Consider the following 14,413-nt stretch of genomic DNA (forward strand, 5'->3'; position numbering starts at 1 on the left):
CATGAAACAATCAAAAACTGTTTATCAAAATTTACCAAAATTTCACACAACAATAGCTGTTAGTGCTTATGTTCAATACAGTGAGGTCTTAAGACTAGACACAATGAGCCAGTGGTTCATAGCAGTAGTCTTGACAATATACAACAGAGGAATGTCCAAGTCTACAGTAATTGCTAACTAATATAAGAGTATCTGGTAATTTTTTTTATGCAGCATACTGATCATTTCCATTTAGAATACAGAGACCCATATAGGCAAGGATTTACTACAACTTAAGAGGAAAAATTAAATGTTCACTATGTGATGAGAAAAGCAGTATATTTATTATGTACTATATAAAGCATCACCACCTCAGGAGAAATCTGAAATGAGTTGCCTATTCTCCAAAGGAATGTTTTAAATTTTGATTAGGTATGTTGCATAAATCACTAATCACTGAATATATTTCTCTCTCTCTCTTTTTTTTTTTAACTTAAGATTGAGAATTCCTCCTAAGATAGTTTCAAACCTAAAATACTAAATGTGTTAAACTATTGGACAAAGTACCAGGGCCTTTATTGCTTTTTAATAACTCTACTGCTTTCTTAGTAGATGATGCAGAACCAGTTATAGTTATGAGACCAATTTAATCATGAAAAACAACTAATGATGACTGGAGTATAATAACACTATGGCTAATTTTGTCCCATTTATAAGTTACAGTATAATTTCAACAGTGTATTGTTATAAGCAGTGCTTTTGCCATAGGAAAGACGGTGAGAAATATGGTAATTCAGTATCTTAAAAAAAAATGTATTCTGTAAACATTTCTCCAGCCCACTGATTTCTCTTTTGTATTGTTATGTTGTGGATTAGAAACCAAGTGAATTTGGTGTTAAGGTTTTCTTATCACATTATCAACAGTAACTGCACTATGTCCCATTCCAAACTCATGGAAAGACCTCAAATTTGCAAAGCAGTCATTCCACTTCTTTTGTGACAGCAGTACCATGAAAGTTTTGCTATGATAGAGCCCCAGCTCTGAAAATTATGTGCAGCTCTGAAGCTGAAGCAGGTTAGTGCTACAAAGACAGATGTCCACAAAGCTTCCCAAGCACATCCTGTCAATTGCAATACCACGTGGCCTAGACAATTAAATTAAATTTATGAGCACACTCTGCAGCAGGACAAACTTCAGTCCATTGTATTTCAGAATTACTGAGACACGGAACTGGAAGACTTTCAGAAGTGCAGCAAAGGTGACCGAAGGCATGTAACAAGCATAGTTAAGTGTGGTAGGGTGGTATGTAAAGAAAAACATATATACGTATATGAGGGGCAGTGCTGTAACAGAGGTCTATAAATTATGAGAGGCATGTGGAGACTAGATAGGGAGCGGCAACTATTGCTTTTTAATAATAAAGGATTTTTTCTATCTAAAAAAAAAAAAAAAAAAAAAAAAAAGTAGCAGCAAATAAAGCTAACAAATTTCAAAGGGACTTAGAAAGGAACCTCTTCATATAACATGGTTAACCTGCAGAACCCCCTGCTGCTAGATGTCATAGTTGCAAGAAGTTCACGCAGGTTTAAAGCAAGGTTAGACAACCTCATGTAAGAGAAACTCTTTTCAGTTTTACTTCAAGAAATGCATAGAACTAGACTTCCATTCTCTTTGAGATGCAAATGATTGGATGCCAGGAGAGTTATTTATACCAGTGCTGCTCTTTACTTGTCACAAGTTTACACATTTCCTTAGACTACCTGCATTTAACAACTGCTGGAGAAGGGATTCTGGGTTGCAAACCTTTGATTTAACCCAGTACATCCCTTCCTACAGGACAAACAGGAGTGCAGACGTTAACAAAGCATTGTTGCAGTTTTAGCTCCATGAATAACACAAGGCAGCACCAATCACCATGTCTATTCGCTTACACCCTCCGCGGCATATCTAGTATAACAGTGAATCACATTACATATTACTCACTTGCACGACACATGGACTTTTAGCTGCTGTAGGTGATCTGCCGGTTGTCTTATTCTCCTGAGTCTCAGCAACTACCCCATGTCTTTAAAATCTCAATACAGCACAATATAGTCATTGTTGTAGTCCTTATTTAAAGTAATTTGAGGCCAAAATCAATTGATTGCATAATTTCTTTTGAGGAAATCACAGCCCTTCACTGGAGCAATCTAATCTCCCAACAGTACAAAAGCTAAAATGTCACCAGATTATGGAGTTTATCTGCTGTGGAAAACCGTCTGTTGTGAATCTAATTAAGCATAATGATGGACTGGAAATGCTATTTTGAATTTATTTAAAATGTAGAGATTATACACCGAATGCCATTAAAACTTGCTGGCCATTTTTTAAAGTCCACAAAGTGCAACTCCTCCATAATCATTAGTTTCAGCACAATCTGACCTCACAGCCTGCCCTTTGCAGGTGACAATAAGTACACAATACAGCATCACAGGAGCCTGGCTCTCATGTGAAGGCATGCATTTTTCAACACTGTATAATTTGTATAAATGTATAAAATACTGTAAAATAAAACTTTTAAGACTATGCTTCTTTATATCTGCAGCTAACAACTTTGTAATGTAATTCTGCAGGAATACAAGCTTTAGCTGAAAACTGGCACTTTCAGCCAAGTGCTGCAGGAAGAAATATTTCGTATCAATTTCCTTTTCTCTTTCTGAATCAGCCTAAAGCAGAGCTACAGCACAGTACTGAGAGATACACCACATAACTTTTGGCTCCAGCAAGATGAACAGTAAAGCACTAGGATCAGATTTACTACACCATATTGGAAGTCAAATAAAAAGCAAACTCAGGTACCCAACAATATGTATTAATATTCCAGTGGTAGCTTGAGATATATTTCTTATACTGTTAGACTACAAAAAAAGATTGTCTCTTGAGTAAGAGTTATGATTTGCACCCTGATATCCCAAATAAATTCCATGTTAAACAGCCAGCAATATATTTCCTCTGAATTATCCTTGCAGTTGCAGTGAATAAACCACATTTAGTTAATGTGTTTTATTGTTCTATACCACGCAGTTAATGTATGCCACTTCTAATGTATTTGTTAAAGGCATACATGTTCTGTGCAAAAGAAACAACAGTACTTCAGTGTTGGATGACGTGCAATAAACAAAATCCTTTTATTCTCAAAGTATCTTTAAAGCATTTAGAAATTTTCTGCATAAATGAGGAAGTTTTTATTTATGTAAGATCTTATTTTGTGGTCTTGTTTTAAATACAGCCTGAAAGTCTATTGTAGTATGTCAAAAAAAATAAAGGTTCTCTTCTAATGAAAAATAATGCTAATGTGATGCTTCTGCTGATTGCCTTATTTTTTTGCTATTCTGCAATACAAAAGTAAAAATACAAAAGCCTGCTTAAGTAACAGGAGAAAACATGTAAATAACTAAAAATGTCCAGTTACCAAGGAAACCAAAGACAACAGAGTAAAAGCCTCTAAGTATTCCTATTTAAAGAGTCTTTTTAAAAAAGCACTACAGCATTTAAAGTAATGTTCAACTATAAATAATATCAGAGATCAAGTATTTTGACATGGATCAACTAATACTAAAATAGCACATGGGAGACCTGCACTTTTAAAAACTAAAGTTAACTCTGATACCAACATAATACATATGGATATTCTTCAAGCATACAGTTCCAGTTCTGTAAGCCTCTTTCAGGCTCCATGCTGTAACTAGGCATGGTCTTTCATGCCATATAGTTTCTTTCCATGTCTATCCAGTGCTTCCCTTGATTCTCCTCAGACCATTGTTCCCCCCTTCCCAGGTTACTTCAATTTCTGACACAAAATCAGAGTTACAAGAAGAGAAAGCTAAGGAGCTCACCCCATGCCTTTAAATCTAAAGATACAAAGGTATCTTTGTATGTTATCCTTGCCAGAGAAAGGATCCTCAGCAGCATGGACCACTGGTCTGAACCAGTATGGCCATTTATCCCTACTGGCTGAAACATTATCTGCATTTTGTTGGCACAACCCACCTGCTTCCACCGAGCCTGTATTTTATTAACCACTTAACAAGCAAGATGTAGAGATTCTTCCATCCTGAAACTTCTCAGTCTTTAGGGGCTTTGGTGAGTTTTGTTGGTTTGGTGATGGTGGTGTTTTTAACAGGCGTAGATGAAACACATATATCATAGAATTATTAGGGTTGGAAGAGACTTTCAAGATCATCTGTTCCATCCATCCCCCAACCACCAATGTTACTCACTAAACCATGTCCCTAAGTACCATGTCCAACCTTTTCTTAAACACCTCCAGGGACGGTGACTCCACCACATCCCTGGGCAACCTGATCCAATGCCTAACCACTCTTTCTAAGAAATTTCTCCTAATTTCCAACCAAAACCTCCCCTGGCACAGCTTGAGGCCATTTCCTCTTGTCTTATTTCTTATTATCTGTGAGAAGAGGCCAACCCCCCAGCGTCCCACACCTTCCTTTTACGTAGTTGCAGAGAGCAATGAGGTCTCCCCTGAGCCTCCTCTTCTCCAGACTAAACACCCCCAGCTCCCTCAGCCTCTCCTCACAGGACTTGTGCTCCAGGCCCTTCACCAGCTTCGGAGCCCTTCTCTGGACATGCTCCAGGGCCTCGATGTCCTTCTGGTAGTGAGGGGCCCAAAGCTGAACACAGTGCTCGAGGTGCGACCTCACCAGAGCAGAGCACAGGGGGACGATCACCTCCCTGCTCCTGCTGGCTGCACTATTCCTGGTATAAGCCCCATAATGGTCACAAGAATAAAATGGCTCTATGTACTTTTCAAAAATTTCTGTTTCCTTTAATGATTTCAAGAATCATTTATCTACCATAAACCAGTTAATACTTTATACTTATATAGATATTCCACAGAGAAGTATTAAAGAGGTTTCAAACTAGATATAGGTATAGACACTGTATATAGACGATTTGCAAATAGTTTCTTTTAGAAATAGATAGTTTTCTAAAATAAACTATTTGTAAGCTTTAAATTAATAGAAACTGAAAAAAAAAAAAAAAAGTTGGTTTTAGAAACTATTTTTGGATCAGTGTGGGTTGCAGTCTCCTGACTTATGGACTCTTTTTAGTGAAATACACTATCAGGTACTTTGCACCTTTGCTGTGCTCTTTCACAGCAGTTATCAAGAAGTTCTTTCCTCTCAGATCTCCAAGGTAGGTTCTCCATCAGTCCTCACTTTTCTCTGTCTTTACCTTATTCCTACATGAACTGATCAATTCAAATGTGTTCAACTAAAACCGTAAGCCATAAGATATCTCTATGTTTCCCACTTCTCTCTTTTTCCAGGCCCCAATCAGATGGTTTCTTGAAAACATGCTATGTGTAATAGCACTAATCTTCACCAAGGTAAAAAATAAAGTAAAATAAAACAAAAACAAAAATAAAAATAGTTTCCAGACATTTGACTCATCATGTATAATTTTTAAATCTGCAAATCTGCATTCCTCCTAGAGTCACACTTTTTTAAGAAACAATTGTTTCCTTCATATTATATACGTTTTACTCCTCCCCCTGTGTTCAAATTATTAAATGTATTTTCAATGTGGCACATGCCTTTTTTTCCCCAAAGACCTGTGTCTTGATTTGCTTTCCCTATTAATTCTCCTGTTATCCTAGAATTTCAATGAGCCAATCTTAATTTTGAGTACTATAATGTTTATGCTTGTTTGTTTTTGTTTTTTTATAATACATATCAACAAACAAACACAAAAAGGAAATCCTCATCAATTTTTTCAGTGTATCCATTCCTTTGAATATTACTAGAAATTGCTTACATGTAATCAAATTTCGTGCATTCAGAAAGACAACTATTGCTTCTCCAGAAGTATTTTTATGAGCCAAAGGTTATCCCAATGGTAATCAGTAGAATAATTAATATCAGGTTTGTCAAGCATATTCAATTACATTCTTTACAATCATTATGTAAAATAGTTAATAAAGGATAGAGAATTTGTAATATACTCCTGCTTTGTTGTTTGGGGTTTTTACATTTGCCTTGTTTAAATTGTGCATAAATACAATTTGATAAATCTAAACACGGGCACTTAAGTAAATACACTTTTTTTTTTTTTTTTTTTTCCAGAAGTGGCACTTAAATGCAAACATTAATTAAGGACAAGATACAAATAGTTGGATTTCTTAGAACAGGATAAAAGTCTTGTGTACACTATCAGATTAAAGGGAATTACTGTGGAACTTCCATTAAAACAGAACATAAAATAACACTTCCCAAACCCTGCATAGGTCTTTCAAAACTTACTCAATGTGATTCTCCCCTTAAAGTGGGGAAAACTCACATTGATTTCTTTCATTTAAATAAAAGGAGGGCACTCTTTGTTCTGAAAATATGAACGTATGCAGAGTGATTGTATTACTGCTGCTGGTTAGCTCTGTAAACATTATGGATGCCACTGTAAAAGTTTAAGACTTCTCAGATTTGCACAAAGAATATTAATGGTATGTGCAGCACATAATTAAGCTACATGTATGCTTCCCTCGAGTCAACAAAAAATGCTTCCCAAATTTCCAAAGAGCAACTGAACATGTACCTCCCCCATTCTTTTTTTCTCTCTCCCTCAAAGATAGGAACATTACTTTATTTGCTTACTTTGTCAAAGAGTACCCTCTACTTGTGAAAAAGTCACTGTTAAAGTTATTGGTAAAAAACAAAATCCTTTTTTATGCATAGTACATAACATGCTCTTCCGCTTCAAATTCTTACATGTAAGGCTTGAAGATTACGAGAGGAAATAATAGGAAATTATTTAATAAAGTTGCATAGGAATTTCAATTCTGTTTCATTCTTGATGTCCTCTTACACCTGAATCATGAGCAATGTCTCATCCATGATATTCTCATGCAATGAAAGATACAGATTTACACTGAGCTCTACACACAACAGACTCCATTTGCCTTCAGCCACAGAACTAAGAAGCACAGAACTAAGAACCTTGCATGAGGTTTTTCTCTTTCTAATGCTTTTTCTCCCAACAGAGTTATCTCAAAGAATTATAGGACTAATGAATCTTTTAGAATACGTTAAATTCTAGCAGTTTTGAACAAGAGGCTCTGTACACTTAAAACTAAGAAATGGCTAGCAACTCCACAATTTCGTTCTGCTGTCATATTGTACTCTACAATATGTGTAATTCTGCATTACAATTACTACAGTTATTGCTATTTTTAACTGTCTATACTATAGAAAACGAATGATGAACAGAGCATACATGTTGAATCCTTCTGGTTTACAGCATTACACGTCATTACATATCCTTGAAGTCAGTGATCCTAACCAATCAATGCAGAGAAATCAATCAGAAGATCTTGATGAACTCCAGCAGACTTGTAACCTAGATGAAGGTACTAAGGCTAATTACTGGATAATTTAGATGGAGGAAACAAATTATTTTGTTTAAATTACCATGAGGAGTTTTGAAGGCTTTTTTTAATAAAACATAAAAATGTTTACAAATTAGGATGAAAGACTTCCCAAAGAATCTGCGTGTATTCTGTATATGTCATTAATTTTTTTGACATGGCAAGGGGATGATCACTTAGATGTAAAAATAATAACAGAACAAATGTGTAGAAAACCTCAGAGAAGTTTAAAACTGAAATATAACATCAAGTATCCAGTTAGCCTAAAACAAGATAGCTTTGCTGAAGTCAACAGTGCTACAGTATTGATTTGAGTTAAAAAGCTTCTCATTAAATTCTCTATTTACATCTACTATTCTTTAAAATAAGTAAAGAGTGTTTTTCTGTTAGCAGAAAGCCTCTGAAGCAGCTGAAAAATAACATTTATTCATTGTGAACTAAGAAAGCCCTGGAACAGACAAAAAGCTTGTTCTGCCAGGAATCCAGCATGATGAAAGATGTTGAATGGATCACCCCATTCTGCATTGAAACAAATAGTCATTCAGCCTGCAATTCATCCCTTAGAAGCTTATTAAGGCAACATGTAAACAAATGTGGTGGTTTTGTTTTTTTTTTCCTTTCAGTAATCTGAAACACTCAGTCTCTCTTAGTCAGTTATGCCAGTTTCCCTTCTCAAATGCCCTCACTTAGAGAGCTCTTAGTCTGATAGTTGTGACTGTCAGTCTTAAACAGCTGTTCCTGCCACCTGTACAATAAATACCCGAGCAAGATCATAAGAATACAGATACACAGGACAATGCAACATACAAGCCAGGAAAGAAGAGTACAAAGGTAAGCATGACTTTCAAGCTCAAGGGGGATTGGTGACATATACCAAGCACGCCTACTGGAATTTCAGATCATCTGCTGGTTTAACCCAGCAAAGGTGAAGTTATGCCTGAATTGCAAGGACTGTGCGAGCAACGTTAACAGGTAACTTACTGTTCCTTTCTCCTATAAGGGCAAACTGCTCAGACACCTTCTGGATGACATTTACACTAAGATAGGTAAACTACCATAAACATTTAATTTTCATATTTGGTACTTGGATTAAAAGAATGCTAGATTAATCTTCACTTACTGAAGTTTAACTATTTCTCCCAAAGGGTTATCTTACTCTTTCTTGCTCCCTATGGACTTTTTGAGAAATGTATACACACCGTATGACCTGAGAGATTTTTGTTCATACATTTTTCTTGTGCATCAGTGAAGTTTCTCAGATTCTATAAATATAATTTTATATGCAAATTATTCTTAAAAAAATAAACCTACCCACAAATGTAATTTATAAACTGTACAAGTTTTAGCATAATAAGTGACCATTGCCATTATACTTGAAAAGGAAATAGGACTCCAAGAAGTTTGATGTTGCACTATTTAGATCTAGCAATAGTAATTATGATACTGAGTTTTATGAACCATGTTGCTTTCTGTGACACAAGGTATAAATGACTTTTGCATTATCTGCAATCTTGTATTAGCCAGAATCAATCTTACTATACTCTGGTGAACACAGGATGTAAAAACTATATGCAATTTAAGATTAAGGTATAATTTCAACTCAGCTGAGATTAACTCATCCAAAAATTTCTGTCATTTATATTATCTCACATGAAAAGAAGACACTTAATAAACGGAAAGGCCAGAACAGTTCTTAAACATTTGTTTTTAGGTTTACAAATTACTCATTAAAATTTCCCAAAGAAGTAGGCTTCCTCTTTTACTCTCAAATTAACTGCAAACACTACACCAATTTACTTGGAACATTTGCCTAATATAAGTCTAATTTTCACATGTGAAAGCTACTACATTAGTCAGCAAGGCTAGAAAGAAGCGTATTTCTAATCTTCTCACAATGGGGACCCAGCAGTTCTGACTGTGTCTATAAATATATTATACATAGCAATAATATTTATAAGAAAAATAAAAGTATTTTATATCATAGTCTTGCTGGAATACACGCAGCTTAACACACTGGTTTCCATGTTTGTCAAACATCTCCAAATTCTACCACTTCAGCAAAATCAGATGAAAAAAACTAAGATCAGATTAGTGTTGCCCCTACTGAAGACTAGAATTGTTCCACATTCAAGAAAATGAACAAAATTGCCATCTGGAACATAAACAAATTTAACACAGATCTGCTAACAAAGGGACTGAAACTCTCACTCCCATACTGCCTGGTTAAAAAGAAGCAGCATTTAAAATGAAGCAAATGCCTATCTGCTCATTATTTTTAATTACACTTTAATTTAAAAGTATCCAATAGAGCACAGGCAAGTTAAATGATTTTATCTTATAAATAGGTTTGCAAAATAAAATAAAAAATCATAAAATCCATTATCTCTAGCTGAAATAAATTTTGTATTTTTCATACCTATAAAATATTTCTGAAGTTGTATGTTTTAAAAGCATTTCATAGAACTGCAAACAACCTTATATTCTGAAATGTTTCAAATGTCTGCAGCTACAGAGTTGTGTTTTTTGTTGTTTTTGTTTTGTTTTTTTTTTTAAGTTCACAGTTCACTGAATACCTAGGTTTCTAGGGATCATAACATCCTACGTGCTTTTTTCAGGATGCATCATTATATAAACCATTACTTATAACAAACTCCTTGGTATGATGCTATTGCATCTACATATTGACTGAGCCCATAATGTTGGCTTACGTTTGTATCAGGAAAATTCAGAGGACAGAACTATCAGTCTAGTTGTGTTCAGATACAGTCAGAACTAACACATTCCTAGTAATGACAGTACCGACATACCTCGTATGCTCCAGGGCCAGGGATGGTCTCTTTTGGTTCGTTAAAACACTCCACTTCGGAATCAAATGCAGATATGTAGGAATCTGACTCCATCATGGGATTGTATGCTCCAGGACCTACAAAATTAGAGAGGAGGAACAATGAAATTATTTAATAAGTAACCTTTTTTAAAAAAAGGACTGAATCATTTCTTCATCTGATTCTGTATGTAGACACACTTCTTACTATATTTTGGGGGGAAAATGAGTTAGTTGGATATTTGACCTTTTAAAAATGTTTGCAGTAGTACCAAAAGATCATGCATTCAAGTCTTCCAGAAGAGGCTACTGTGACGTAGTACCGACACATTTCCCCCATCTTGGCAAAATGGCTTAGCTCTGTTTTAGAAGAATTATGAGGTGGGAAGTGCTCACCCAGTCTCCATTCTACAGGGGCTTTTGTATTTCTAGCAACACATTACCTACCATAGACGGGACCAAATTTGACTATAATAAAACAGAAGCAAACAGGCAATATCTAGACAGGGCATTAGGTATGATGAGTTTGGAGAATCACACTGGAAACTAATACTTTTTCTTTTCCTTCCTGGTTTCTCTTCACTTACAAAAAGGAAATCAATACAAATGCAGCTCCATCCTTATAGAATAATCCAGCATTGCACATCTGACCAAGACAGACTGTTTTAACAGCACCTAATCTTTCTTAGATCAGTGAAGCCTTCAAGTCACAAGACTTGACACAAGACTAGGAGAATTTCTGCCATTTTACCCTCATTACATTTCTCCCTGCTTAATCATACTGGTTTATTAGGTTACACAAGGCCTCAGAAAGTATGATAAAATGAATATATGAAAATAAGCACAGCATCAGTATGTGCCTACAGTGACTTTGGAAAGCACCACTGCTGAGAGTAGGAACATTTCCTTACTTTGTATTTGTGATTTTATTGCTATTTTGTCCAAAATGTTTTGTATACCTCAGAAAATTTTTCTATTACTATCATACCATTAGGGAAAACTTCTGATTCTGCATATAGATTTATCTTTCCTTTAAAAAAAAATAAAGAAAAATGCATATCACCACCACCTTAGCTGCTTCTTATCTGGAAGCTAAACAATACTCATCTTCACAGGAAGTTTTTCTTCCTCAGGGAAGGCTGAGGACACTTGGGTTATCCAGTCTGGAGAAAAGGAGGCTGAGAGGTAACCTCATTGCTCTCTGCAACTTCCTGAGAAGAGGAAACAGTGAGGCAGGTGCTGGTCTCTTCTCCCTGATAACCAGTTACAGGACATGCAGGAATACAAAGCTGAACCACAGTGGAGGTTCAGGCTGGACATTAGGAAAAATTTATTTACTGAGAGGGCGGTCAAACACTGGAACAGGCTTCCTAGAGAGGTGGCTGTTGCCACCATGCATATCAGTGATCAAGAGGCACTTGGACAATGCCCTCATTAATATGCTTTAACTTTTAGTTAGCCCTGAAGTGCTCGGGCAGTTGGACTTGATCCTTGTAGGTGCCTTCCAACTGAACTATTCTGGTCTATTCTCATACTTGGTTTAGTGCATGCACTCTGTTGCCTTCCAGCTTCTGAGAAATATTCAATCTGTTTACGAGTACATCTGGATAGAAGCTGAGTCATACGCTCCCTTTCCTACTCAAATTCTATGTTGCATAGCATAAACACCAGACAGTTCACACTAAATTTCTTTACAACTGTTTCTGCCTTTACTGTGGCATGACTAGATTTTCTTACAGTGACACAGTAGTTAATGGAAGACAGGAGCTTCACGATCAATTTAATTTTAACCATAAAACTGGAAGATCGCTACATAAGGAACACTAGATGGGAAATCATCCTTTTCTAATTTTCACTTTGCAGTATCTCTCTGGACTTTCAGTGTGAATGTATTTTCCCTTTTATTCTCTTATCTTTACCCAAGCCCAGATGTATCACATGTGTGTTCTCAGTGATCTTGTGTATTTGTACAGCAACTGCACAACAGAGCCTTGATCACTGCTCCCAGGCAATGTTGTGATTAAAAGATAATAACATTTAAAAAAATAGAAAATAGGGTATTTTTCCTAGACAGTGGCCAAGAAACGGCTGGATGCAGGGCTTAATCAAACAACTAAGTCTATCAGAACAGGATCAGAATCATATTTATCTAGGAACTGTGTCTAGACCAAGGTTAATCTGAATGGAAAGACAAATACACATTATCTTGTGATCAAGATCTACTTAAGTTCACAGAACATGAATACTCATTTTCTAGTGAATCACTTGCAAAAATAATTTAGCTGTAGTTTGATACCTAACAGGCTTTCTGCTCTTAGTATTTGTCATGAGCTTACTGTTAAAAACAAAACAAACAAACAAAAAAAAACTTTCTCAAAGCATGTATATTCGTGTATATAGAGAATTATTTTCTGGATTTAACTTTATTATATTTTAGATAACTCTGTCTGTATTGGGTGATAAAAAAGACATCATTTGACAAGCTGCTTGACGTTATATTTCTCTCTTTCTACATTATGGTTGCTTTAAAACATTAAGCAGTAAAATGTTTCTGTACTCTGCAGTTTTTGTTTAAGAATACATTCTCTATTATGTATGCTGCCATTCAGAAGATACAGGTCAAAGACCTGCATAGCCTCTCAAGCATAACTTCTGAGCTGAATTATGTAGAAAGTATCTTCTATTTATTTACTAAAATGCCACACATTAATCACAGGTCAACGAAGAATAAAAACTTCTCATTATAAATCAAATACCTACGAAAAGTATGTCTGCATCCCAATTGGTATATAATGGGAAAAATCAAACGCAGGTGATTCTTATAATTCTATATTTTCCAGCCATGTGGTAGCTCACTCTCCATGAAATGTCAACCAATGCTACAGGGCAAAACCAGCAGAGAACATGAGGAATGGGTAATTTAAAATGAAAATCTGCTTCTGACTTCCCCGTCTGAGCATTCTACCACATTAGAAAAGATCTGGAGAATTGCTCTTTGCAAATAAAAGATTTTAAATCCAACCTAGATTAGAAGCATGGATTTGTCTTTGCAACGAGGAAATAAATCGTCATCCACACATTATTCACTTGTTCCTCTACTTTACTGTTGCTTTTGCAACATTTTATAAAACCTAGAAAAAAGTACCATGAACGAATGCTTAGACATAAAAAAGTTTACTAGAGGACACATAGAAAGAGTGGAAATGGAATGGAAAATGCAATTTCTTATAGGAGTTTTGTAAAGTAAAGTTTCTGATACATTCTGATCTTCTTTTCCCTGAACTCTGATGTAGCAACAAGAAATGAGAAAATGTATGTATAATAGAAATAATATATTCCATCTAAGAAGCAGGAGGTTTATTATTCTTCCAATAATTCTGTCAGAGAGGTATTGGATAAAAACAGAAAAACACAAAATAACAATGACTTATTACTAACTAATCTACACTTCAATAAAACATGAAATATACAAAGACAAATATTGCATAGGAGCACGTACACAAGATTTTGTATCAGACTTTGCTGGATTTATGTGATCAGACCTTTGTTTATAATAAGAAAATCATATTAATTGTCCCAGAGCTATTAAAAATCAGTGTTAGAGGGGGAAAAAAAAAAGAGAGAGAGAGAGAGAGACTTCTCCACATTTTTCACATTTTTGACATATTAAAAAAAAAAAAAAAAAAAGGCAAGGCAGACAAATAATTTTAAATACTTAAACCCAAATTCTTTTGTTAGGATGCAGTTGGGCTATATTAATCTCTTCATCTACATAGATGATTTGTTCAAAACAAAACACCAATGGACAATAATGAAATGAATCCCTTGAACAACAGTTCAGAAAATAACACAGCAGGTTCCTAGTTCAATTTGGACCTATAAATAGAATTATTATAATTCATGTTCTCAGGTCATCCTCCTCACCAAACCACTGACAGTAGTTTTTTTTCCCCACCTTTCAAATGAGAGCCTACATAGCTGAACAAACACTGCTCAGCTGCAGAAAAAAACATCCACTTCAGGAATTTAAAGATTATTTTATTTTAACTACCACCCTATTAGAGAAAAGACTGTTAGCTGTTTCCCATGTTCTCCTCATTCGAGAAAATTGTCATTGTAACAGAGCAGCTTTTACATCTACAAGAGTTTTTAATTTGTCTCAGCTGTATGTGATTAAGTCAAGCAAGCA

General features: G+C 35.3%; 1 protein-coding gene across 1 annotated transcript in view; it reads right to left on the minus strand.

Moving 5' to 3' along the window:
* LOC311436856 (uncharacterized protein) overlaps positions 1 to 14,413 on the minus strand; it is a 169,421-nt gene that overhangs the window by 94,667 nt on the left and 60,341 nt on the right. Inside the window, exon 2 of the mRNA XM_084519384.1 lies at positions 10,208 to 10,323. Within this exon, the coding sequence (XP_084375510.1) occupies positions 10,208 to 10,303 (96 nt within the window). The 5' untranslated portion in view covers positions 10,304 to 10,323. The remainder of the gene's footprint in view (positions 1 to 10,207; positions 10,324 to 14,413) is intronic.

The sequence above is a fragment of the Aythya ferina genome, assembly GCF_964211825.1.
Source record: "Aythya ferina genome assembly, chromosome: 4".
Classification (NCBI taxonomy): Eukaryota; Metazoa; Chordata; class Aves; order Anseriformes; family Anatidae; genus Aythya; species Aythya ferina.